Source organism: Herpailurus yagouaroundi, unplaced genomic scaffold (genome assembly GCF_014898765.1).
Source record: "Herpailurus yagouaroundi ecotype Mexico unplaced genomic scaffold, PumYag 28, whole genome shotgun sequence".
Lineage (NCBI taxonomy): Eukaryota > Metazoa > Chordata > Mammalia > Carnivora > Felidae > Herpailurus > Herpailurus yagouaroundi.
In genome coordinates this window covers 135,912,078-135,936,182 of record NW_024412376.1, presented here as the reverse complement: position 1 = coordinate 135,936,182, position 24,105 = coordinate 135,912,078, and the positions used below count along the sequence as shown (strand labels likewise).

At 37.7% G+C, this 24,105-nt stretch overlaps 1 protein-coding gene across 10 annotated transcripts in view; it reads left to right on the top strand.

The window, feature by feature from the left end:
• Positions 1-24,105, top strand: part of KLHL5 (kelch like family member 5) — a 106,490-nt gene that overhangs the window by 78,607 nt on the left and 3,778 nt on the right. For all 10 annotated transcript variants that reach the window (XM_040485640.1, XM_040485649.1, XM_040485617.1 and 7 more), the window contains 4 exons: positions 2,573-2,797; positions 8,219-8,381; positions 17,855-18,067; positions 22,102-22,273. In XM_040485640.1, the coding sequence (XP_040341574.1) occupies positions 2,573-2,797; positions 8,219-8,381; positions 17,855-18,067; positions 22,102-22,273 (773 nt within the window). The remainder of the gene's footprint in view (positions 1-2,572; positions 2,798-8,218; positions 8,382-17,854; positions 18,068-22,101; positions 22,274-24,105) is intronic.

Genomic DNA, 24,105 nt, shown 5'->3' with positions numbered 1-24,105 from the left:
TGGGAGGGAGGAGAGGGTGGGTGGTGGGTATTGAGGAGGGCACCTTTTGGGATGAGCACTGGGTGTTGTATGGAAACCAATTTGGCAATAAATTTCGTATATAAATAAAAAAAAAATAAAAATAAAAAAATAAAAAAAAAAGAATACAGAGATGGAAAAAGACTTGTAATCTATCCCAAATAACTTAAGAATTTCATAGGTTAAATTAATAAAATAAAAACTATAATGTATGAGAAGAAATACATATATATACAGTATTCTAAATAGATTATATATATAATATTATATGTATAATATATATAACAAAACTCTTTCTAAATTTTAGGAGTTTCGAGTAGTACTAGTACTCTGATGAAGTAATTATAACAAATACTTCAGAATAAATATTTGTTATGATTTTAATTCTATAAAGAGCTCTGATTGCATATGATATTCAACACTTAGAATTAAAATAGATTCTAATTGAACTCTTCATAACTGGAAGTTGGATTTTTTTAGAGGGGTGGCGCTTTTAAATTTTTTTCTCATTTCATAAAGCAAACAAAAGTTCCTGGAATCTTCCAGTTCTTAAAAAAAAAAAAAAAATATATATATATATATATATATATATGTATATATATATATATATATACACACACATATATATACACATATACATATATATGTGTGTATACATATACATATATATGTATACATATACATATACAGAGAGAGAGAGAGAGAGAGAGAGAGAGAGACAGGACCAGGCAGTTATCCCCAGACTTCTCACACTGATAGTTTCCAAAATCCATGATGTTCACTTAGGCTCTTGTCCTTCCAGGTCGCAGGAGAATGTATATCCCTTCCCTCCTCTTAGGAAAGCCAGCCCCACATCTGTGCTCTGACATTGCCCTTTCTTGATTCCTCAGGAACCTCACTGTTAAGTAGGATCCCTTCTCTCCTGTATTTATAGCTTCTTTCCTCACAAGTAGATCCTTCCCATGAGCATTTAAGCAAACTCAAGTTTATCCAGCTTTAAAAACAAAATAAAACCTCTCTCAACTGATCTAGTAATTCCTCTCTCTCTCCTCCCTTTTATAGCCAAACTTTGTGCTCTGTTTTCTCATTTGTCTAAGTCTCTGTGCCTATTTCTCTGGAAAGTCAGCTATGTCTCCTGTTCTTGAGAGTAATGGCTTTATAAAGAAGAGGCGTTATAGTACCCTGCAGTGTAGTATCTCCTGTTCCCCAGGGCCTGGTACTTCCAGGAGTGTGTCCAGTGTGTGCTGCGTGTGCTTTTGTTGCTGTGTCCTGGCCACTTTATCCTTCATACCAATTGTCTGCAGAGACTCTCTTTGCTTGTTATGGGCAGTGTTTGGTCCCTGGCCTGAATGTAGTGCATTTTAACTAGATGTGCTCTGGTTTGCTTGTGAAAAGAGACCTGTCACCACCACCACTGGAATTGAGGCCTCACAAAACTCCTCAGTCAGCAGATGCAGAGTTGGCAGGAGTTTGGTCTTCTGGTCTTCTGGAGAAAGGGGTCCCCTGTGCTGGGACGAAGGCAAGTGTGACTGGGAAGGGCAGTTCCACTGGAGTTTGGGGGGTGCTGGGCTGGATGTAAGCAAGGTAGGTGGTGAGTGTTGGCATTGTGCTGGTTCCTGCAGGTGGCCCTGTGCTTATGATGAGGGATGGGGAGAGAGAAATGGCACCTGCCAGTTTCTTTGTTACTAGAGAGGTGTCTCCATGAATGCTGCCTCCCCGGGACACACTCCGATATAAGCAACTAACCTCTCCACTGTGTCTCCAGGTGCTCTTCAGATCGCTGTTTCTGTGCTGTATGTCAGCTTGCAGATATGCTTTTCTCTAAGAGCAGCCCCAATGTTCTTCAACGTCTCCAAGAGCCAAGCATGCTGACTTTTAAAACCCCAGGTTCTAAGCCCCACTGGTTGCAAGAACTCATGAAATTCATGCCCTCTCATTTTCCAAGCCCAGTTGCTAAGGGGATTTATTTTCCCCATGCAGTTCCCTGTGTGCTGGTTTGTCTCTCACCCTTCTCTAATACCATGACTCCCTCCTCACTGCATTGACCATGATCCATTTCTCTCCCAAGTCATGTCTCCATACTTCCTACCATCTTTGATGTGGCCTTTTTCCTACCCTTAGATGTGGAGTTTGTTCTGCCAGTCTTTGTACCGATTTCTCGTGTATTGAGTATCTGATAGTTATCTAGTTGTATTCATGAGATGAGGCAAGTCTAGGGTTGTCCTATTCTGCCACCATCTTCCTTCAAAACTACCTGCTACAATTTTTTTTATTTTGGGTTCCATGACACTAAACTTCCCTGCTTTTCCTGCCACTTCTAGCTGTTACAAGTAATCCTTTCTCACTTGACCTTTTAATGTAGAGCCTTGTGTATGCTCTGGAGAATAGTAGATGAGGTCAGAGACATAAGCAGGGGCCTGACCATGCAGGAGCTCAATGAAATATAATAAAAGTATTATTGTCAATGCTAATAAATTATACTTTTATGTGTATAAAATGATAAAGTACTCAAGTGTGAAATTCTTTTATATAACATCTATATATTACTGTGAAGGAGCAACAAGCATTGAAAAGTATGATCTTCGTACAAATATGTGGACTCCTGTAGCAAATATGAATGGGAGGAGGCTGCAGTTTGGTGTTGCAGTGTTAGATGACAAACTGTATGTGGTTGGAGGAAGAGATGGACTGAAGACTTTGAACACTGTAGAATGCTACAACCCCAAAACAAAAACCTGGAGTGTGATGCCTCCTATGTCCACCCACAGGCATGGCCTTGGTGAGTATAACCATGCACGTTCATTCATGCTGTCATCATTAAGCTTCCACAGCATTTTTACATTCTGTACCAGGCAGAAGAAAACCAATGTGGCAGCTGCTGAGTCAGCAGCAATCAGTCACCAAGCATTCCTTCACATGCTCTTTAACTGGAAAGTAGAATATACATGAATGTAACAGCAACTAGCACAAGTAAAAACATGGATATTTAAGGATTCTAGTGTAACACGTTTTAAAATGTGTGTTCTGTCAATCAGTGTTAATCTAACCTGATTGAAATGTTTATTTAAAAATATTTAGCATTATAGGGGCGCCTGGGTGGCGCAGTCGGTTAAGCGTCCAACTTCAGCCAGGTCACGATCTCACGGTCCGTGAGTTCGAGCCCCGCGTCAGGCTCTGGGCTGATGGCTCAGAGCCTGGAGCCTGTTTCCGATTCTGTGTCTCCCTCTCTCTCTGCCCCTCCCCCGTTCATGCTCTGTCTCTCTCTGTCCCAAAAATAAATAAACGTTGAAAAAAAAATTTATAAAAAAAATAAAAATATTTAGCATTATTGTTTTTCATCTATATCCCCTGTTTTTTAAGCAGAAATGAGTAAAAACCCAAAGAAATCTTGAGCTGGCACAGAGAATATAATGATAGAGACTTTTCATTCTTTCATTCAATAAAACACTAAACTGACATTGATTAGCATGTACTATGTGCCATCATGCTCTTTGTTCTGTAGGTGTACAAAGATGAAGAAGACACTATCTGTACTCTGAAGGAACTGATGGCTCACTCTGAGCTGATAGAAGATAACTTAGGGCCTTATATCAGATGACCTATCTTTTCTGATAGGAGACAGAATTGATGAAATAAAAAGAATTGTTAGATGAGTGAAGCAGATGGACATAAAATTAGATGGGGCTTGAAATGAATCTGTATCACCCAGCTTTTGCTGCATAACTCGAAAGGTCAAAGGTTTAAAACAACAACCATATATTTAGCTGTTGGAACTGTGGGTCAGCTGAGGCATTTTTCTGGTCTGGCATGCCTGCCTTAGATGATTTCTGCTAGATTTTTTCATGGATCTCTGGTGGGCTCACAGGTCAGCTAGATGATCTAGGATAGCCTCATTTACATGTGTAATGGTAGGTAGATTGTTGAGGTAGAGACAACTGGGCCACATGCCTGTAATCATTCACCAGGCTAGCCAGGCTTCTTCACATGGTGCCAGTCACAGGGTTTCAAAAGCAGCAAGAGAAGGCAAGCCACAGTGCACAAAGAATTTTCAAGCTTCTGCTAGCATTGTACTTGCTAATGTTGCACTGGCCAAAACAAGTCACATGGGCAAGCCCAGATCCCAAGAGTAGAGATCAAGACTACTCTTCTTATTTATATATGTATGTATGTATGTATATTAATATTTATTTGAGTCTAGTTGACACACCATGTCACATTGGCTTCAGGTATACAGCTTAATGATTTGACAAGTTTATACATTCTGCTGTGTTCACCATAAGTATAGCTACTATCTGTCCTGTTATACATCCCTATCTCAGTACCATTGACTATATTCCTTATGCTCTGCCTTTTATTCCCATGACTTACTCATTCAATAACTGGAGGCCTATATTTCCCTCTCCACCCATTTTGTCCAGCCCTCCATTTCCCTCCCCTCTGGCAACTATCAGTTCATTCTCTGTATTTATAGTTCTTTTTTAAAAAAATTTTAATGTTTATTTATTTTTGAGAGAGAGAGAGACAGTGTGAGCAGGGGAGGGACAGAGAGAGGGAAACACAGAATTCAAAGTGGGCTCCAGGCTCTGAGCCATCAGCACAGAACCCAACGCAGGGTTGAACTCATGAACCATGAGATGTCGGACACTTAACTGAGTGAGCCACCCAGGCACCCCTGTATTTATAATTCTGATGCTGCTCTTTTTTTGTTTATTCATTTCTTAGATTTGCCTTTCTGAGTCTCACTTATTTCACTTAGCATAATACCCTCTAGGTCCATGCATGTCTCATATGGGATGACCTCATCATTTTTATGGCTGTGTGTGTGTGTGTGTGTGTGTGTGTGTGTGTGTGTGTACCATTCATCTATTCATTTATTGATGGACACTGTTCTTTATGGGAGGCGCTACAGCGTCACATTGAAAATAGGCATGCATTCAGCGGTAAGACAAATTTGTGGCTATATTGTCAATGTATCACAGTTTGGAAAAGGTTTAAATTAATTGCAATAAAGAATTTGATAGGTCATCATAAAAGATGAATTAAAAGATGGATGAGCAGCAATGAAGGCATCATTCAGTTTAGATAGCATAGCTTTGTACTACATTCAATTTATTAATGCTGAGCACCAGAGCAGAGGCTGCCAAAAAAAGCCAGTATCAGTAATATAAATTATCTAGGCATGAAGATTGGTGTGATAGTTGGACAACAAAAAAATCAAAGAAATAAGTGCTTCTACTTTTTGTGATTAGGTTTCAATTAAAGTTGATCTTAAGTTTCAAGTTTGATAAAACAGTAAAACCAGAGGATTAAGGGCACGGTATTGAGAGGGGAGCTAAAAATTAACTATATGAAATTTAATTAAGGAAACCATAAAATATTAATCTTTAGTCCATAAAATCAACTTATTACATAGGCACAGAATGGGAATGTATCTTAAAAGCAGCATGAATGAGACTTATAACCTTGAGTTGACCATAAAATCCAGGGTCAATAGTGTGTGATTCAAATGCATACTTTTCCCCACCATGGAGAAAAGAAATTTACTTTTAACTTAAGGTAGATTCTTAGAGTACACAGAATGAGAATGCCCATGATCCAGCTGTGTTTTGTGCAGATCAGATTGTGTATAGAATACTATCGTTCATTCTAGGTACCATGTAAGGTTTTATTGAAGCAAGTTCAGAAAAGAATAATCCTATAGTTCAAATGTCTTAAGTTTTTTTTTTTAGATCTTTCATTCAAAACAGCCTTGTTCTTACTAATTTATCCTATAATAAATCAATTTGACCTTATAAAAGAAATTCTTACATAGGAAACACTCCTTTTATCTCTTTTATATGTGAGAATTACCTAAAGACTTCATTTGGAAGAAGTGGTTCTGCTGCTAGAATTTATTTTCAAAGATAATGTTAAAGGAGTTGAATTAGACCCATTATCGTTTCTTCCAGCCCTTTAGTTAACTTTGCACACATACATATACACATATAATTGGATATATTTTATATATATTTGGAGCTCTGTGTGTGTGTGTGTGTGTGTGTGTGTGTAGTTTGTACATACTGCTCCCTTTACCTCACCATCTCTTCTCTCAGTTGTCTCTCTGTCTGGTTTCCTAACTTCATTTGTGTTTTTGTTCAGATGTAATTTTATCTAAGAGGTCTTCCCTGACCCTCTCTACCCTTTTACTCAGTTCCATTTTTCTTATTAGCACTTACCAATACCTGAGATATATTTTGCCTGTTTCCTCAGTAAAATATTAGGTCCATGATGGCAGGGCCCTTATCTGTTCTTTTATTAAGTGCTTGGCACTTAATAAACACTAAATAGATATTTGTTGAATAAGGGAACAAATTAATCTGGCTTGGTTCCCTGATGATGAATCACACCAATGATTGTGGTATCACCTCTAACTACAGTAAAATGTCATGAATTTGAATTAATAGGGGGAAAGGAATAAAAATGATTTTTCAAACATATCTTAAATCTGAATTATTGAAAAATCTTTTATTTTTTAAAATTTTTTCCAAGGAGGATTTATTGGGTGCCTGGGTAGCTCAGTTGGTTAAGTGTTGGACTTCAGCTCAGGTCATGATCTTATGGTCTGTGAGTTCAAGCCCCACATCAGGCTCTGTGCCAACAGCTCAGAGCCTGGAGCCTGTTTTGGATTCTGTGTCTCCCTCTCTCTCTGCCCACTCACACTCTGTCTCTGTCTCTCAAAAATGAATAGATGTTTTTAAAAATTTTTTAAATGAGGATTTATTTTTTAAGGTTATTTAAGTTTATTTATTTATTTTGAGAGAGAGCACAAGCAGGTGAAGGGCAGAGAGAAGGAGAAACAGAATCCCAAGTAGGCTCCATGCCATCAGCACAGAGCCAGATGTAAGGCTTGAACTCACAAACAGTGAGATCATAACCCAAGCTGAGATCAAGAGTTAGATGCTTAACTGATTGAGCCACCCAAGTGTCCCTATTTTTTTAAATTTTTAAAAAATGTTTATTTATTTTTGAGAGAAAGAGAGAACAGAGGAGGGGCAGAGAGAGAGATAGAGGATCTAAAGCGAGCTCTGTGTTGAAGTCTGATGCTGGCCTTGAACCCATGAGTTGCAAAATCATGTCCTGAGCCAAAGTCAGTTGCTTAACCAACTTAGCCACCCAGACACCCCAAAAAATCTTTTAAATATGGCAATGTATGCATCTTATATAGTTTTAAATAAGTTTCCACTGTTGGACCTCAAGATACTGCCTCTAAAACTTATAAGACCAGGAGCACCTGGGTGGCTCAGTTGGTTGAGTGTCCAACTCTCGATTTTGGCTGAGGTCACACAGTTCGTGGGTTTGAGCCCAGAGTTGGGCTCCACACTGACACCACAGAGCCTGCTTGGGATTCTCAGTCTGTCCCTCTGTCTCTACCCCTGCCCCGTTCATGCTTGTTCGCTCTCTCACTCTATTTCTCTCTCTCTCTCTCTCTCAAAAGTAAATAAACATTAAAAAAAAAAATCTTACAAGACCAGGGCTATATTGCTATTTTTCCCCCTCACCTACCCCCCTACCACCAAGAAGAGCTGTGTGGCAACCAGATACCTTTATTATAAATGTTTCCTTAGTTAAATTTGTATGTTTAAGGTTCATTGTACCACCCAAAGGAGTCTACCAATTCAATAAAATCCCTTTCAAAATTCCAATGACATTTTTCAAAGAAATAGAACAAATAATTCTAAAATTTGGATGGAACCACACAAAAATACAGAATAGCCAAAACAAACTTGAGGGAGGACAAAGCAGAGGCATCACGGCCCCTGATTTCAAACTATAGTACAAAGTTATAGCAATGAAGACATAATGGTATTTGGCTTAAAAATAGACACATAGATCAGTGGACCAGAAATAAACCCATGCATGTGTGCTCAACTAATTTACAACAAAGGAGCCAAGAATATACAATGGGGAAAGGACAGTCTTCAATAAATGGTGCTGGGAAAACTGTATAGTCACATACAAAAGAATGCAAGTGGGCCATTATCCTACAGCAAACATGAAAGTAAACTCAAAATGGACTAAAGACTTGAGCATAAGACCTGGAGCCATAAAACTCATAGAAGAAATCATAGGCAGTAAACTGTGTATTTATATTTCAGTTAAAATGTGATCTTTAAGGTAGTGGTAAATCTTAAGTCATTGCTTCTTTCCTGTCCCCGTGTAGGTGTGGCTGTATTGGAAGGTCCCATGTATGCAGTAGGAGGACATGATGGCTGGAGCTATCTGAATACAGTGGAAAGATGGGACCCTCAGGCTCGCCAGTGGAATTTTGTTGCCACTATGTCCACCCCCAGAAGCACAGTAGGTGTGGCTGTACTAAGTGGAAAGTAAGGAAATATTTAAAATTCCATTTAAAACACAATAAACCAAATTTATTGAGCTACATCATTTTTATGTATAAAAATACATTTTATGTATAAAAAATACATTTTTATGAATAAAAATGTTCGTAAATAAATCACAAAAGAGAAATACTTTCTTTGAGTGATGCAAACTGTTAAATCTTTTTTTATTACGTTTCTTTATTTTTGAGAGGCAGAGAGAGACAGAACGTGAGTGGGAGAGGATCAGAGAGAAAGGGAGACACAGAATCCAAAGCAGGCTCCAGGCTCTGAGCTGTCAGCCCAGAGCCTGACGGGGGGCTCGAACCCACGAACCATGAGATCATGACCTGAGCTGAAGCCAGACACTCAACCAACTGAGCCACCCAGGCACCCCCCCCCTTTTTTTTTCACTGTTTATTTATTTTGAGAGAGCGAAAGGAGAGAGCAGGAGCAGGGGAGGGCAGAGAGAGAGGGAGACACAGAATCTGAAGCAGACTCCAGGCTCTGAGCTGTCAGCACAGAGCCCGACGCGGGGCTCAAACTCATGAACCTCGAGATCATGACCTTAGCCAAAATTGGATGCTTAACCGACTGAGCCACCCAGACGCCCCTAGTGATGCAAACTTTTAAAATAGTCTCGGGGCTCCTGGGTGGCCCAGTCGGTTAAGCCTCTGACTTCAGCTCAGGTCATGATTTCACAGTTTGTGGGTTTGAGCCCCATGTCAGGCTCTGTGCTGACAGCTCAGAGCCTGGAGCCTGCTTTGGTTTCTGTGTCTCCCTCTCTTTCTGCTCCTCTCCCATTCGTGCCTTCTCTCTCTCTCTCTCTCTCTCTCTCTCTCTCTCTCAAAAATAAATAAAAATAATTTTTTTAAATAGTCTCTTTTTATCATAGTTCTAAATATAAATAACTTAGCAGTGTTAGGCTTTCATTTTAATGTACAGATATTGTAAATTTCAAATTATTTTACATGAAGAAACTTTATATAAATATTCAATATAGTAAAAATCTGGTAGTTTGTATAGCTTTAAAAGTATATAGTGTTTTAAATTAGTTTTATTTTTGAGACAGCACAAGTGGGAAGGGACAGAGAAAGAGAGGAGACAGAGGATCTGAAGCGGGCTCTGCAATAAAAGCAGTGAGCCTGATGTGGGCCTTGAACTCATGAACTGTGAGGCGCTCAACTGACTGAGCCACCCAAGTGCCCCAAAAGTATGTAGTGTTTTAAGCACAGTATAGGCCCTCTCAGTGTTTTTCTAAATAATTCCTTCCATCTCTTCTACTGACTTATCTTTATTTTTAGTTCTTTCTTATCATGGTAAAACTGCTGAAAACTGAAATGGATTTAGAAAGGTGTAATCTTGGCTCTAGTCTGCTCTCACTAGAGTAAACAGATTTGGACAGCCATCACAAATAGCTCTTGGTAACTCAGAGACTAAATACATATCAAAGACCTTTCTTCCATAAAATGAAGCTCTCTATGGTTATTAAATAAAAGTTGTTTGTTGCATACCTTTACTCATTTAAAATGCTTTATCATCACTTCCATAAAGGGGAAGGAATCAAAGTTAAAATATAGAAACCAAGAATTATTTGTAGAATTGTGTTACTGATCGATTGGCAAAACAAAAATGAGAAAATATTAGTAAAATGTTTATAATTTATGACCTAAGTGTCGTAGACTCTTAAGTCTAAAGTTCTTTCTTATCTAGCAAGAAAGCGGGACACGGGATTGAAATGCAACAGATGGCTAATGTCCAGGAAAAGACCAGAGCCCTGAATAAGGGTCCTTGCCCCATATTTGTTAAGATCAGAAGGCTTACAAACGTGATGGGCATCCACAAAGAGACAATGCATCGGTGAACATTAACTCATGAGCATGAGGGAAAGGGGGTTTAGAAGATATACGGTGTTTGTGGTTTGGGTCAATAGAAGAATCCTGGCATAGGGCAGATGGGCAGATGGTTGTTAATGGCAGACAGGAGGTGCCAGTTATCTGTTGATCTTAGCTGCCTAGGGGATAAGGCAGATAAGTCAAACAACCTCAGGGTTAATGAGGCATCTTTTCTTTTGCTAATCAGCTGTGCTCTGGGCAGCTTCACCTGCAGTTCAGAGGTCCATAGCTCTATTTACCTGTTTACCTAACTTGGTCCTTCCCTCCTGTAAAAGCAGCTTTCTGCCATAGTACTAAATTGAGGGGCGGTGGGGTGGGGGGTTCACCTGAATGCCTAATCTTGCTTACCTCATATACCCATGTATTGGGGGCCTTTGCCTCCCTCTCTATTCTGGGACCTTTGCCCCTTCCTCTCTATTCTGGGGGCCTAGGCCCCTCCCTACTTTATTCTGGGAGTCTTACCTTGTTTACCCAAGCTTGGGTGAGAGCACCTTATGCCTTTGTAATTCTTTATGCCTCATTAACCCGTTGGTGCAAGCCCAGGGAATTCCTAAACTTATTCCCCACACCTGAGGTCTTCTTTCCTCAGGACATGTTAGTTATGTCCTACTTTTTAAAATGTATGTGATCTCCACACCCCTCTCTTCATTTGTTTTAACTAAAGAAAGAACTTCAGAATTTATCCTTCCTAATTCTTTGGTAGCAGAGTTAGCCACCAAAGAATCTAGTGAATGAGAAAAAAGAGAAAACTAATAGTATCTTTTCAGTTTTGACCCTTCAGTTAAAACTTTTGGGAGGGATGCTTGGGTGTCTCAGTCAGTTAAGTGTCTGACTTCGGCTCAGGTCATGATCTCACGGCTGATGGGTTCGATGTGCTGACAGCTCAGAGCCTGGAGCCTGCTTCAGATTCTTTATCTCCCTCTCTCTCTCTGCCCCTTCCCCACTCACACTCTGTCTCTCCGTCTTTTAAAAAATAAAGAAACATTAAAAAAAATTTTTTTTAACTTCTGGGATTATTTCATTGAACTAATTCTTGTTCACTGACATTTTTCTTAGCCCTTATTTCTGGCTAGAAATATTTCTTTCTGACAGTACAAAAGAAAAACGACTTTACCTAAAATCTTATTCCTAGACCTACAGCAGCTTTGACTCCTAGACAGAGATATCTTTCTTGCCCCTGTCCACCCCTCTCCACCTCTCTCTCCTCTACCCATGCATTTTACACCCCAGCAAAACTAACTTATTTGTGAAAAATGTATTTTGTTTCACACTCACATTGTCTTTTGACCCATCCCATCTGTCTTAGAGTGTTGTTTCCCTGGTTTCATACCTGGCAAATTCAGCATCCTTGAAACGTACTCAACTGTCATCTCTGGAAAACTGTCCCCACTTTCCACTTCCATCTCCTCAGTGCCCCTCACCATATTAATTGTCCATTCTAGCCTCTGCATTTTTACTGTGCATAATATGTGTATGATTGTATCATAACAGGTACCAATCTATTGTTGTTGTTATTTACTCATCAATCTCCTATAGTATATCATAGTCTTGAGTGACCTGGCCTAACTTTTTGTTCCTGACACCTAGCATGGTACCTGGAACATAACCTGAAGTGTGTGACCTTATTGAAGAATGTTCTGGTACCACTTAGATGACATGGTACTTTAATCACAGCTAATCTATCAACTAACATTTTTCTAAGCATGCTTTAAAACAAAGTAGCAATATTTCCCTGATAAGGAGCGACGCTGAACATCTTTTCATGCACTCTCAACAATAGCCAAATTATGGAAAGAGCCTAAATGTCCATCAACTGATGAATGGATAAAGAAATTGTGGTTTATATACACTATGGAATACTACGTGGCAATGAGAAAAAATGAAATATGGCCTTTTGTAGCAACGTGGATGGAACTGGAGAGTGTGATGCTAAGTGAAATAAGCCATACAGAGAAAGACAGATACCATATGGTTTCACTCTTATGTGGATCCTGAGAAACTGAACAGGAACCCATGGGGGAGGGGAAGGAAAAAAAAAAAAAAGTGGTTAGAGTGGGAGAGAGCCAAAGCATAAGAGACTGTTGAGAACTGAGAGCAAACTGAGGGTTGATGGGGGGTGGGAGGGAGGAGAGGGTGGGTGATGGGTATTGAGGAGGGCACCTGTTGGGATGAGCACTGGGTGTTGTATGGAAACCAATTTGACAATAAATTTCATATAAAAATTTTAAAAAATAAATAAATAAATAAAATAAAACAAAGTAGCAATATTTTATTTTTTTTAATATATGAAATTTATTGTCAAATTGGTTTCCATACAACACCCAGTGCTCATCCCAAAAGATGCCCTCTTCAATGCCCATCACCTACCCTTCCCTCCCTCCCACCCCTCCATCAACCCTCAGTTCTCAGTTTTTAAGAGTCTCTTATGCTTTTGGCTCTCTCCCACTCTAACCTCATTTTTTTTCCCTTCCCCTCCCCCATGGGTTTTTGTTAAGTTTCTCAGGATCCACATAAGAGTGAAAACATACGATATCTGTCTTTCTCTGTATGGCTTATTTCACTTAGCATCACACTCTCCAGTTCCATCCACGTTGCTAAAGTAGCAATATTTTAAAAGATTTTGTTGGTTTCCACTGTTTAAGTTTCTTTGTTTATTTTGAGAGAGAAGGTGGGGGGAGGCAGAGAGAGAGGGAGAGAGATAATCCCAAGCAGGCTCTGCACTGACAGCAGGGGCTCAAACCCACAAACTGTAAGTTCATGACTTGATCTGAAATCAAGGCGGAGGCTTAACTGACTGAGCCTCCCAGGTGCCCCTGTTCTCCATTTTTAGGTACATATCCAGAATCTGGAAAAAATAGAAATCGTGTTGTTTTTTTAAAAAGATTGAAAAAAATTATGCATCTTTTCTCACCAGTCCTTGTGATTTAGAACAAATCATTTCCCTGTGCCTCGGTTTTTTTATCTACATAATGAAAAGCCTAAATTAATTACTATTTTTGTTATTTTGAACTTAATTTTACAATGCTTCCTGATGCAAAATATAATTGTTTCTTAAATGTATATATATGTGCATTATATGCACATGATGTATATATATATTTATGTATGTATGTATATATATATAATTGTTTCTTTAGAAAAGAACTGTTTGAATGTTTTTTTATGAGTTGTATCCTGTCAGTATATCTTGAAAATGTCAAAAGTTAAAATTTCACTTTCTACCATGTTTGAGAGAAAAAAGCTTTATTTAGAATTCTAATTGCTCAGGCTACTTTTAAGCCACTGACTGGCAAATATTTTTTGGTAGTAGAATCTCTCTTTCAAATGAAACCTTATAAAAATCTCAATACTTAAGGCAAATTGAAGTTTAAGCCTATAACATATATTTATTATAACAATCAATGTAGAAGAACAACTCTGTTTTTAAAAACACCCAGATTATTTCTATGTTTGGTTTTTGTTGTTGTTCAGTATAAGAAAATCCTCATTCACAGATCAGTAGCTGAAAATGATAACAGTTATTTTAGCTAATAGAGCAATTTAATTGGAATCTCTGGAAACTTTTCAGTTAAACCGTATTGTAGATTAAAAGTAGTAGAATTTTTTTTCTGTTAAATCTCAGTATCCACCAGCCCGTTGCATTCTTGATCCTAATTTTAAAAGTCAGAAAAGACTAAGTCTTATTTTGAAGCATATAGTACAATACAATTGGGCACAATTTCATAATTTGACATAATGTTTATACTGTAATAGATACTGTCATTGGAAAGAAAGATGAGTTGTGAATCTTTCATGGCCTTTAATTGAGCCAAGTGACATTTTTGAAAATTATTAAAACTTAAATTTCAAATGCACTGTTTTTGGGACCTCCTCAAGTCCTCCACAGAATTCTGTTCTTAGAAAACAATTTGAAAGCCATTGCTTGAGATCATGTTTCTTCAGAAAGTATTATTGGCACATTTTAGCCCTTAACATTAACTGAGTGTAAACATTGTTTGGACACTTAAGATCTAAAAATGCCATTTTCCTCAGTTCGTTAAGTGTCCACCTCTTGATTTCAGCTCAGGTCAATATCTTGGCAGCTTGTGACCTGGAGCTCCACATCAGTTTCTGCACAGACAGCCCAGAGCCTGCTTGGGATTCTCTCTTTCCCTGTCTCTCTGCCCCTCCCCTGCTTGCACTCACTCATGCAATCTCTCTCTCTCTCTCAAAATAAATGTTTAAAACTATTTTTTAAATAAAAATGCTATTTTCTAAAAGAATACAAATAGAGATAGAATTTATTTTTCCCCTTAAACACTTAAACCATTGTAAGGCACTATTCAAAGTATATTAAATTTGATCACCAATAATCCTTTGAGACAGGGTTTAGAGATGTTTTGGATGATGAAATTCAGGCAGGTGGAGGTTAAATAACTTGTCCACAGTCAGAGCTAGTAAGTGTTAGAACCAAGCTTCAAATCCAGAGTCTGGCTCCAGAGTTCATCTCTTAATCCCTATACTACACCACTTTTCATAGTCAAGACCCATGAGTTCACTGTGAAGAGGGGGTGGTGCCTTGAATTCTGTTGTTGTGTTTCTGTGTGTGTGTACATGGCTTTTTAAATTTTTTTAACATTTATTATTGAGAGACAGAGACAGAGAGCATGAGCGTGGGAGGGGCAGAGAGAGGGGCAGACACCAAATCAGAAGCAGGCTCCAGGCTCTAAGCTGTCAGCACAGAGCCTGATGTGGGACTCAAAGTCACAAACCGCGAGATCATTACCTGAGCCGAAGTTGGACACTTAAAGGACTGAGCCACCCAGGTGCCCCCTGTACATGGTTTTTTTAATTATGAATAGTTTCTAATTGTTGGTGTCCTCTAATATTCTGTGATCCCATATTCAGACAAATATGCTACAAGTATTAGTTAAAAATAAGAATAGTTTAAGAATGATAACACAAGAAAGTAGTTTTTAAGAGATAAATTTTTTTAACAAAGTTTCAAATAAATTTCACTTTCCATACTATTCATATAAAGTTTAGATAGAATAAGATATCGCTACAGCCACATGTTGCTATTTAAGATATGATCATCTTCTCAGTTAAGAACCAGTTTGAATCAATGATCATTGGGGAAATACAAATAAACACTACAATGAGGTATCATCTCAAGCCTGTCAGAATGGCTAAAATTAATAACACAGGAAACAACAGATGTTGGCAAAGATGCAGAGAAAAGAGAACCCTCTTTCACTGTTGGTGGGAATGCAAACTGGTGCAGCCAATCTGGAAAACAGTATGGAGGTTCCTCAGAAAGTTAAAAACAGAACTACCCTATGATCCAGCAATTGTACTACTAGATATTTACCCAAAGGATACAGGAATACTGATTCTAAGGGGTACATGCACCCCAATGTTTCTAGCAGCATTATCAACAGTAGCCAAATTATGGAAAGAGCCCAGATGTCCATCAACTGCTGAATGGGTAAAGAAGATGTGCACGTGCACACACACACACACACACACACACACACACACACACACGAATATTACTCAGCCTTCAAAAAGAACAAAATCTTGTCATTTGCAATGACATGCATGGAGCTGGAGAGTATTATGCTAAGCAAAATAAATCAGAGAAAGACAAATCAGTCAGATTTCACTGGTGTGGAATTTAAGAAACAAAATAGACGAACATAGTGGGGAGAAAAAGAGGCAAACCTTGAAACAGCTTCTTAACCGTAGAGAACAAACTGAGGATTGCTGAGCAGGAGGGTAGAGGGGTTAAATGGCTGATGGGTACTAAGGAGGGCATTTGCTGTGACGAGCACTGGATGTTGTATGTAAGTGATGAAACACTAAATTCTATACCTGAAACTAATATTACACTATATGTTAACTGACTAGAATTTAACGAAAAATTTGAAGATAAAAAAAAAAAGAACCAGTTTAAGTGGCATGGTGTACTTTACATTATGAATTAAAATTTAACAAATGTCTTGGGGTGCCTGTGTGGCTCAGTCAGTTAAGCATTGACTCTTGGTTTTGGCTCAGGTCATGATCTCACGGTTCATGAGTTCAAACCCCACATTCAGGTCTGGGCTGACAGTGTGGAGCCTGCTTGATATTCTCTCTTTCTGCCCCTCCCACACATGCTCTCTCTCTCAAAATAAATAAATAAACAGTAAGAAAAAGTCTTTAAATACACACACACACACACACACACACACACACATATACACCTCAGTATAATAACTTAGAGTTTTAATTGGCAGACATTTGGTATAGTTCAAATATTATTTCTTGAGGTAAGAAAAATAGTTAAATATTAACTGAGGCATCTGTAAATTCAAAATGTGAGGACTTTTATATAAGCAATGAACTGATTTTTTTACTCTTTTGAAAAAAAGATTAGGAAAATATCTATAAAGAGCTTCCCAAGTGAATAGTAAGTACAAGAAGATTTTGTGCTTAATAAAAATATTCAAATGCTCAAATATTTAAAATATTATATATATATTTTAAGTTCAGAGTAAAAGACTTTTAAATTAATGAAATATATTGACTGATAATTAAAATTTATCTACTAGGCAGCACTTAGGACATTAACATACCATATTCATTTTCAATAACTTACAGTATTCTCTGCAGTAATTTGAATTAATGAAGGATACTGTTCACATGTAATAAATATTAATTTATATACCACTGTTTCAAGCAATCCTTTTATCCTCCTATTTCACTATTACAAGAGCATCCCAGGCGACTGCTCACCATACAACTGCTCGTTATTATAACTGCCCTGGTTCTGCTGCTGACCCTGTATTAGCCTCTTAATCTTCATGAGCCTGTTTCTTCACCCATGAAACAGGAATATAAATGGTTTCTCATAGCATCATTGATATGATTAAATTAATACAGGTAAAATGTCTAGCCTGTGGTAGGTGCAGAGAAGGTTCGTTTCGTTTCGTTTCGTTCGTTTCGTTTAAGAAATAAGTCATGGTGTATTTATACACCACATTTCATTTATTCTAAGACACATCTTGTACCTCTAAATTGTAATGCATTGTAAAATCCGTGGTGACCTGCCAAACAGATGGCAGCTGTGAAATAGTGGTCATTTTCATGTCACTTTCTCTTTTTTTAATGTTTATTCATTTTGAGAGAGAGAAAGAGAGTGCACATGCAAGCAGAGGAGGGGCAGAGAGAGAGAGAATCCCAAGCAGGCTCCATAAACCCATGAATCTTGAGATCACAACCTGAGCCAGAACCAAGAGTCAGATGCTTAACCAACTGAGCCACCCAGGCACCCCTCTTCTATTTTATGCAGGATGATATCTATATATATATATAGATATGTATCTATCTATCTACGTATCTATATACATGATGTATGTATGTATAGTGTATGTGTGTGTGTGTGTATATATATATATACACACACATGTTACACACATATGTCATATAATGGTAGCATATCTTCTTTCTTGATGGCACATAAATTGACAGTTTGTCTTATAATCTGTAGCATCTTAAATTCAATGAAATACCATAAGAATAACCTCTGTGTCTTAATCATAATGATGGCACTGTTTTTTACAGACTTTATGCAGTTGGTGGTCGTGATGGAAGTTCTTGCCTCAAATCAGTAGAATGTTTTGATCCTCATACTAATAAATGGACACTCTGTGCGCAAATGTCCAAAAGGAGAGGGGGAGTCGGAGTAACTACCTGGAATGGATTGCTGTATGCTATTGGAGGACACGATGCTCCTGCATCCAACTTGACATCCAGACTCTCAGACTGTGTGGAAAGGTAATTTCCTGTGAAGGAAAAGTTTGTCTGACACTTGCAGACAAATTAATGACTCTTTAGTGAACATCTACCATATGCGAAGCAGTTCCTTCAGAGCTTTGTAAACGTTGAGTTGCCCGTCTGTCAGTCTGTCTCCTAATGCCTACTCAGATTCTTCTCTCATCGTATTACTGCCTACTGAAAATGTACCTTAGATGGGAATGCAAACTGATGCAGCCTCTCTGGAAAACGGTGTGGAGGTTCCTCAAAAAATTAAAAATAGATCTACCCTATGACCCAGCAATAGCACTGCTAGGAATTTACCCAAGAGATACAGGAGTGCTGATGCATAGGGGCACTTGTACCCCAATGTTTATAGCAGCACTTTCAACAATAGCCAAATTATGGAAAGAGCCTAAATGTCCATCAACTGACGAATGGATAAAGAAATTGTTGTTTATATATACAATGAAATACTACTTGGCAATGAGAAAGAATGAAATATGGCCTTTTGTAGCAATGTGGATGGAACTGGAGAGTGTTATGCTAAATGAAATAAGTCATACAGAGAAAGACAGATACCATATGTTTTCACTCTTATGTGGATCTGGAGAAACCTAACAGAAGACCATGGGGGAGGGGAAGGGGGAAAAAAAAGTTAGAGAGGGAGGGAGGCAAACCATAAGAGACTCTTAAAAACTAAGAATAAACTGAGGGTTGATGGGGGGGTGGGAGGGAAGGGAGGGTGGGTGATGGGCATTGAGGAGGGCACCTGTTGGGATGAGCACTGGGTGTTGTATGGAAACCAATTTGACAATAAATTTCATATTAAAAAAAAAAGAAAACGTACCTTAGAATTGATTATACAATTTATTAATTGAGTCAAATGACAAACATTTCTTATGTACATATTTTGTACTGGACACTGTACCTGACAAGAAAAGGAAAGGAGGTTGATGAATTTCAGAGAGAAGGAATAGGGGCTGGAGGCTAAATAAGAAGTAAAAAGGAGGGGAACATTACTAACACATTTTCATATAAAATGAAATAACATGAAATAATAACAGACTAAAAGGCTATAAACAAGTCATCCAAACTGGCCTCATGAAACTCAAGTATGGGCCAGGTAAAGAGCCTAACATCAATGGACGATTTGGACAATAGTTCAGGCTCCCATCTGTTACTATTAGTCTAATTTAAGGAATGGAGAGAATTGAACGGATTTAGGAGGTAGAATCAAAGGGAACATTACAAACACTCCTAAGCAGAAAGGAATATGATTCATTCGGAAAGCTGAAAGGCAGACACTATGACTGGAGAACAAAGAATGAGGGAGACAGTGTCAGGAAAGGAGGCGGACTAGGGTGGAGGTAGGGGCAAATCACGTTGAGTCTTTAAGGCCTTATCAAAGAGTCTAGATTTTAATGAGCAACTGGAAGTTAGTGTGTGTGTGTGTGTGTGTGTGTGTGTGTGTGTGTGTGTGTGTGTGTATTATTTATACATGATTGGAAGAAGGATAAAAAGTGAAATGCAGGTTTGATGGCAATGAGTGCTTTCTGTGAAATAATACGGAAGGTTGGTTTGTTGTCTTTTGAGAAAGCAGGAGAGTTACACCTGCATTTCCCCTGTATTAGGGAAAGTAATCCAGACTGTGCTTGTTTCATGTTACATTTCAGGAAAGGAATATGGAAGCCTTTGTATACTTTATACATTACAAGCTCACTGCAGTACCGCACCTGATGAAAAATTTTTCATTGATGCAAGAGGTATTACAAGCAGTATAGGTCATTGTAGCATGATGTATCTGCTCTTAGACAACTTTGGGCTGTTCTAGGTAATGTATTTCATGAAAGGAACAAGACGTTTCAAAAATGGACAGCTCTAATGATTGAGTGTATCAGCCATCTTACACAGAGCTTCATGTATTGATTTCCTCAGATTTTCAGTGGACAATCAAAACCCATAAAGCAGTTTCAGTATTTACTTTAGCTCTTTTGGATAGTTTAAGTGTCAGAGATTTACTAAATGAAGCTATAATACTGTAAGTTAAAAGTTTTCAGGGAAATACTGATTTTTTCTAAAAATATGTCCAAATGTACTTTAGATAGCAGTAATAAGACAAGGGGTAGGCTTAAAGAACTAAACTATTTTTATTTTTTTAATGAAAAAACTTTTAATGTTACACATGGAAAAAAAAGTAAATTGAATTAAAAACATGTTCTGAAATAGACATCTGGGTCCTCAGAATAAAAAGTGAAATATTTAGAAGATCAAATACTAACTAAATTGTTAAGAGTCGTTACCACTTGACTCTGTAATTAAAGTTGGAATGAAAAAAGGCTAGCTATTGCTTTTTTACATATTTTTGTATTCTTTGAATTTTTGTTACAAGATTGTATTCCTTGCTAATAGGAAACAAGTGTAATAAATGAACCCATCTTTAAGATGACATTTATCAAATGCTTACTATGCATTCTTTCGTTTAATTTTCAATGCTATGTGGTGAGCAATATTTACCAGTAAAGAAACTATGATTTAAAGATTTTAAGTAAGTTTACAATACCACAGAGCTAATAATTGGAAGGATAAAGACTTAAGATTGTTCAGCCCAAATCCAAAGCGTGTTCTCTAACCACTTTGCTATACTGCCTCTCCCAGGTGTTTCTGGATATGTAGGTATTCTTTTATGGAGGTGTAATTGTCATATTAGTCTCAGGTGTATAACAATGATTTGACATTTGTATATATTGAGAAATGATCACAATAAGCCTAGTTAACATCCATCACCATATATAGTTACAAATTTTTTTCTTGTGATGAGAACTTTTTACCCTTAGCAACTTTCAAATAGAAAGCACAGTGTTATTAACTGTATCACCATGCTGTGCATTATATCCCCATGATTCATGTATTTTATAACTATAGAAATTTGTACCTTTTGATCCCCCTCCCTCATTTCACCCATTCCTCCCCCCCCCCCCCCACCTCGTGCCCTACTTCTGGCACCCTATGAGTGCCAGGTTTTTTGTTTTGTTTTGTTTTAGGGTCTACATGTTAAGTGAGATAATAGGTATTTGTTTTCTCTGACTTATTTCACTTAGTATAATGCCCTCAAGGTTCATCCATGTGTTTGAAATAGTAAAATTTCATTCTTTTTTAGGGCCAAATAATATTACACTGTGTGTGTGTGTGTGTGTGTGTGTGTGTGTGTGTGTGTGTGTGTGTTCTAGATGTATTACATCTTTATCCATTCATCCATTGATGAACACTTAGGTTGTTTCCATGTCTTGGCTACTGTAAATAATGCTGCAGTGAACATGAGGGTGCATATATCTTTTCAAATTAGTGCTTTCCTTTTCTTTGGATAAAAACCTAGAAGTAGAATTACTGGATCATACGGTATTTCTATTTTAAATTTTTTGAGGACTCTCCATATTGTTTCTATAGCAATTGCACTAACTTACATTCCCACCAACAGTACACAAGTGTTTTTCCCTTTCCTCCACATCCTCACATACACTGTTATTATCTTTTTTGCTAACAGCCATTGTAGTTTTGATTTACATTTTCCTGATGATTAGTGATGTTAAGCACCTTTCCATGTACCTATTGGCGATGTAGATGTCTTCTTTGGAAAAATGCCTATTCAGACCCTCTGCTCATTTTTAATTGGTTTATTTGGGTTTTTTGGTTATTGAGTTGTATGATTCTTTATATCTTCTAGATATTAACTTCTTATCAGATACATAATTTGGAAGCATTTTTTCCCATTCTATAGGTTGCCTTTTCATTTTGTTGATGGTTTCCTTTGCCATGCAGAAGGTTCTTAGTTTGATATGGTCATTTGTGTTTATTTTTACTTTTGTTGCCTTTGCTTTTTGGTGTCAAATCCAGAAAATCATTGGCAAGACCAATGTCAAGGATCTTCCCCCCATGTTTTCTTCTAGGAGTTTTATGGTATCAGGTCTTATATGCAAGGCTTTCATCCATAAACAATTTTTACATAAAAATGTGGTGAGGGCAATGTCAGCTCCAGTTCTAAAATTTTCTTTCAGATATGATCCCAAAACAGATATGTGGACTGCAGTGGCATCTATGAGCATCAGCAGAGATGCAGTAGGGGTCTGTTTACTTGGTGACAAATTATATGCTGTTGGAGGGTATGATGGACAGACTTACCTTAATACAGTGGAGGCTTATGATCCCCAGACAAATGAGTGGACCCAGGTATGGCATTTCATTTTTCATTATTACACTTCTCTGTTTTTATTAAAACAATTTGTTTGGTAAAACTGATTCTTTAAATTTTATCCAATATCAAAATATATAGCATAAGCATGATAAGGTCATCTCTGAATTAAATATATGAAAACAAGAAGGACTGTTTAATTTTATAACATAATTAAAATCCAAAATTATCTTTGAAGTAGAAGTTAATACTCAAGGAAATTATTAATAGTTTTGATCTGCCACCATTTGCTTGCTGGGAATTGATGAGATATTCTAGTATTGGTAAAGCAGATAGGACTACAGGAGAGCTATGGGAAAAAGAGAGGGAGATGGTGGAAAATAAGAAAAAAGATAGAAATCAGAAAAATTTGAACCAGTTATCCATACATGAGCAATAATTTTTAAATACTCAAGCTATTGATATCTGGAAGCAGATAAAATGTCTGGTCATCACCTAATAAAGATAGCAATCTTAAATTATACTAACAAGTCTTGACCTGGCAAGCTTATTAGCAGAATTCCAACCATGTCTGTTTCCGGAGGGCTTCATACTTCTAAGAATGATCTTCTGAGATCCTTGTTTCCATCATTACCAAGAACAGAATTAGAAATGTTGTGACCCAATTTAGTATCTGGTACTGAAAGATGCTCAAATGTTTAATTGAGCCAAGGTTTTCCTACATACAAGGAGCAGTAGTAAGTACTGTCAAGAAAACAAAATTTAAAAGCATCCCCACTGTCATACAACTTAGCTACTTAAATAGGTATGATCTGCATGTGTAAGGGGAGAACCCACAATGTAGAACAGTTGGTAGGGAAGTGTCCCATGGTATAGGTATTGTGTGGTATATGAAGTCAAAGAAAAAAATAAAATGGTTGTTGAGAGGGCTTTAGTGAGGAGAAGCTGGATTTAAGTTAAGCCTTAAATGAATTGATCCAATTCAAAAAGGTAGAAAGAAATGGGAAGCTGTGTGAAAAAACACAAAAGAAATGTCACTGAAGCAGAAATATGCAAGATAATTGAGGAAGGGTGGCTGGTTATATGGATCCATGCTTAGCAAGAGTAAGAGTTCCCATTAGAGAGCAAGGTTGGGGTCAGGATGGAGGTCTGTGAAGGCCATGGGTAAAGAGTTTGGTAGTGGGAAGCCAGTGGAGACTTTTAACCAGGAGAGTGATACAGAAATAGGAAGTTCATGTGGCAGTTGGGGACAGGAGCAGGGGAAGCAAAGGCTGGATAAAAATGAAACATCTAGAAGATTGCTTCACTTGTAAGGCTTGAGCTGTCAACTCTATAGATGGATTCAAGAGATATTACCTAGTCCTATCTATTCTTTCTTTTTACACTTACTGGGTTGGATTGAAGGTGAAGAAAACAGCAAATGAATGACCAGACAATGTCTTAGATAAGATAATGGAATAGAGCAATTTTTTTAAATTAAATGTTTATTTATTTATTTTGAGACAGATTACACACAATGTAAAAAGTAAAGAGAAAAATAAACTCAGGAGCTAGAGGGGCATACAATTTTCAAATAATGATGATGATAGAAAGTTAACATTTATTAAACACATTTTATGTACCAGGCTCTATTGGATGAGGAATCTGAGACACAGAGAGGTTAAATAGTTGACCCAAGTCACACAGCAAATAAATGGAGTTAGAATTTGAGCTGCAGGTCTTTTTCAAAATAGAGGTGAAAACAAGAGTAGAGATTCCAGATGCTAGAAGGAGAGAGTAACATTGAAGGGCACTTCACTGAAAGAAGGGCAGGAAGCAGAATTGAGAAAAAAGAGTTTTTAAATGAAAAAGACAGAAAAAGGGACTGAGC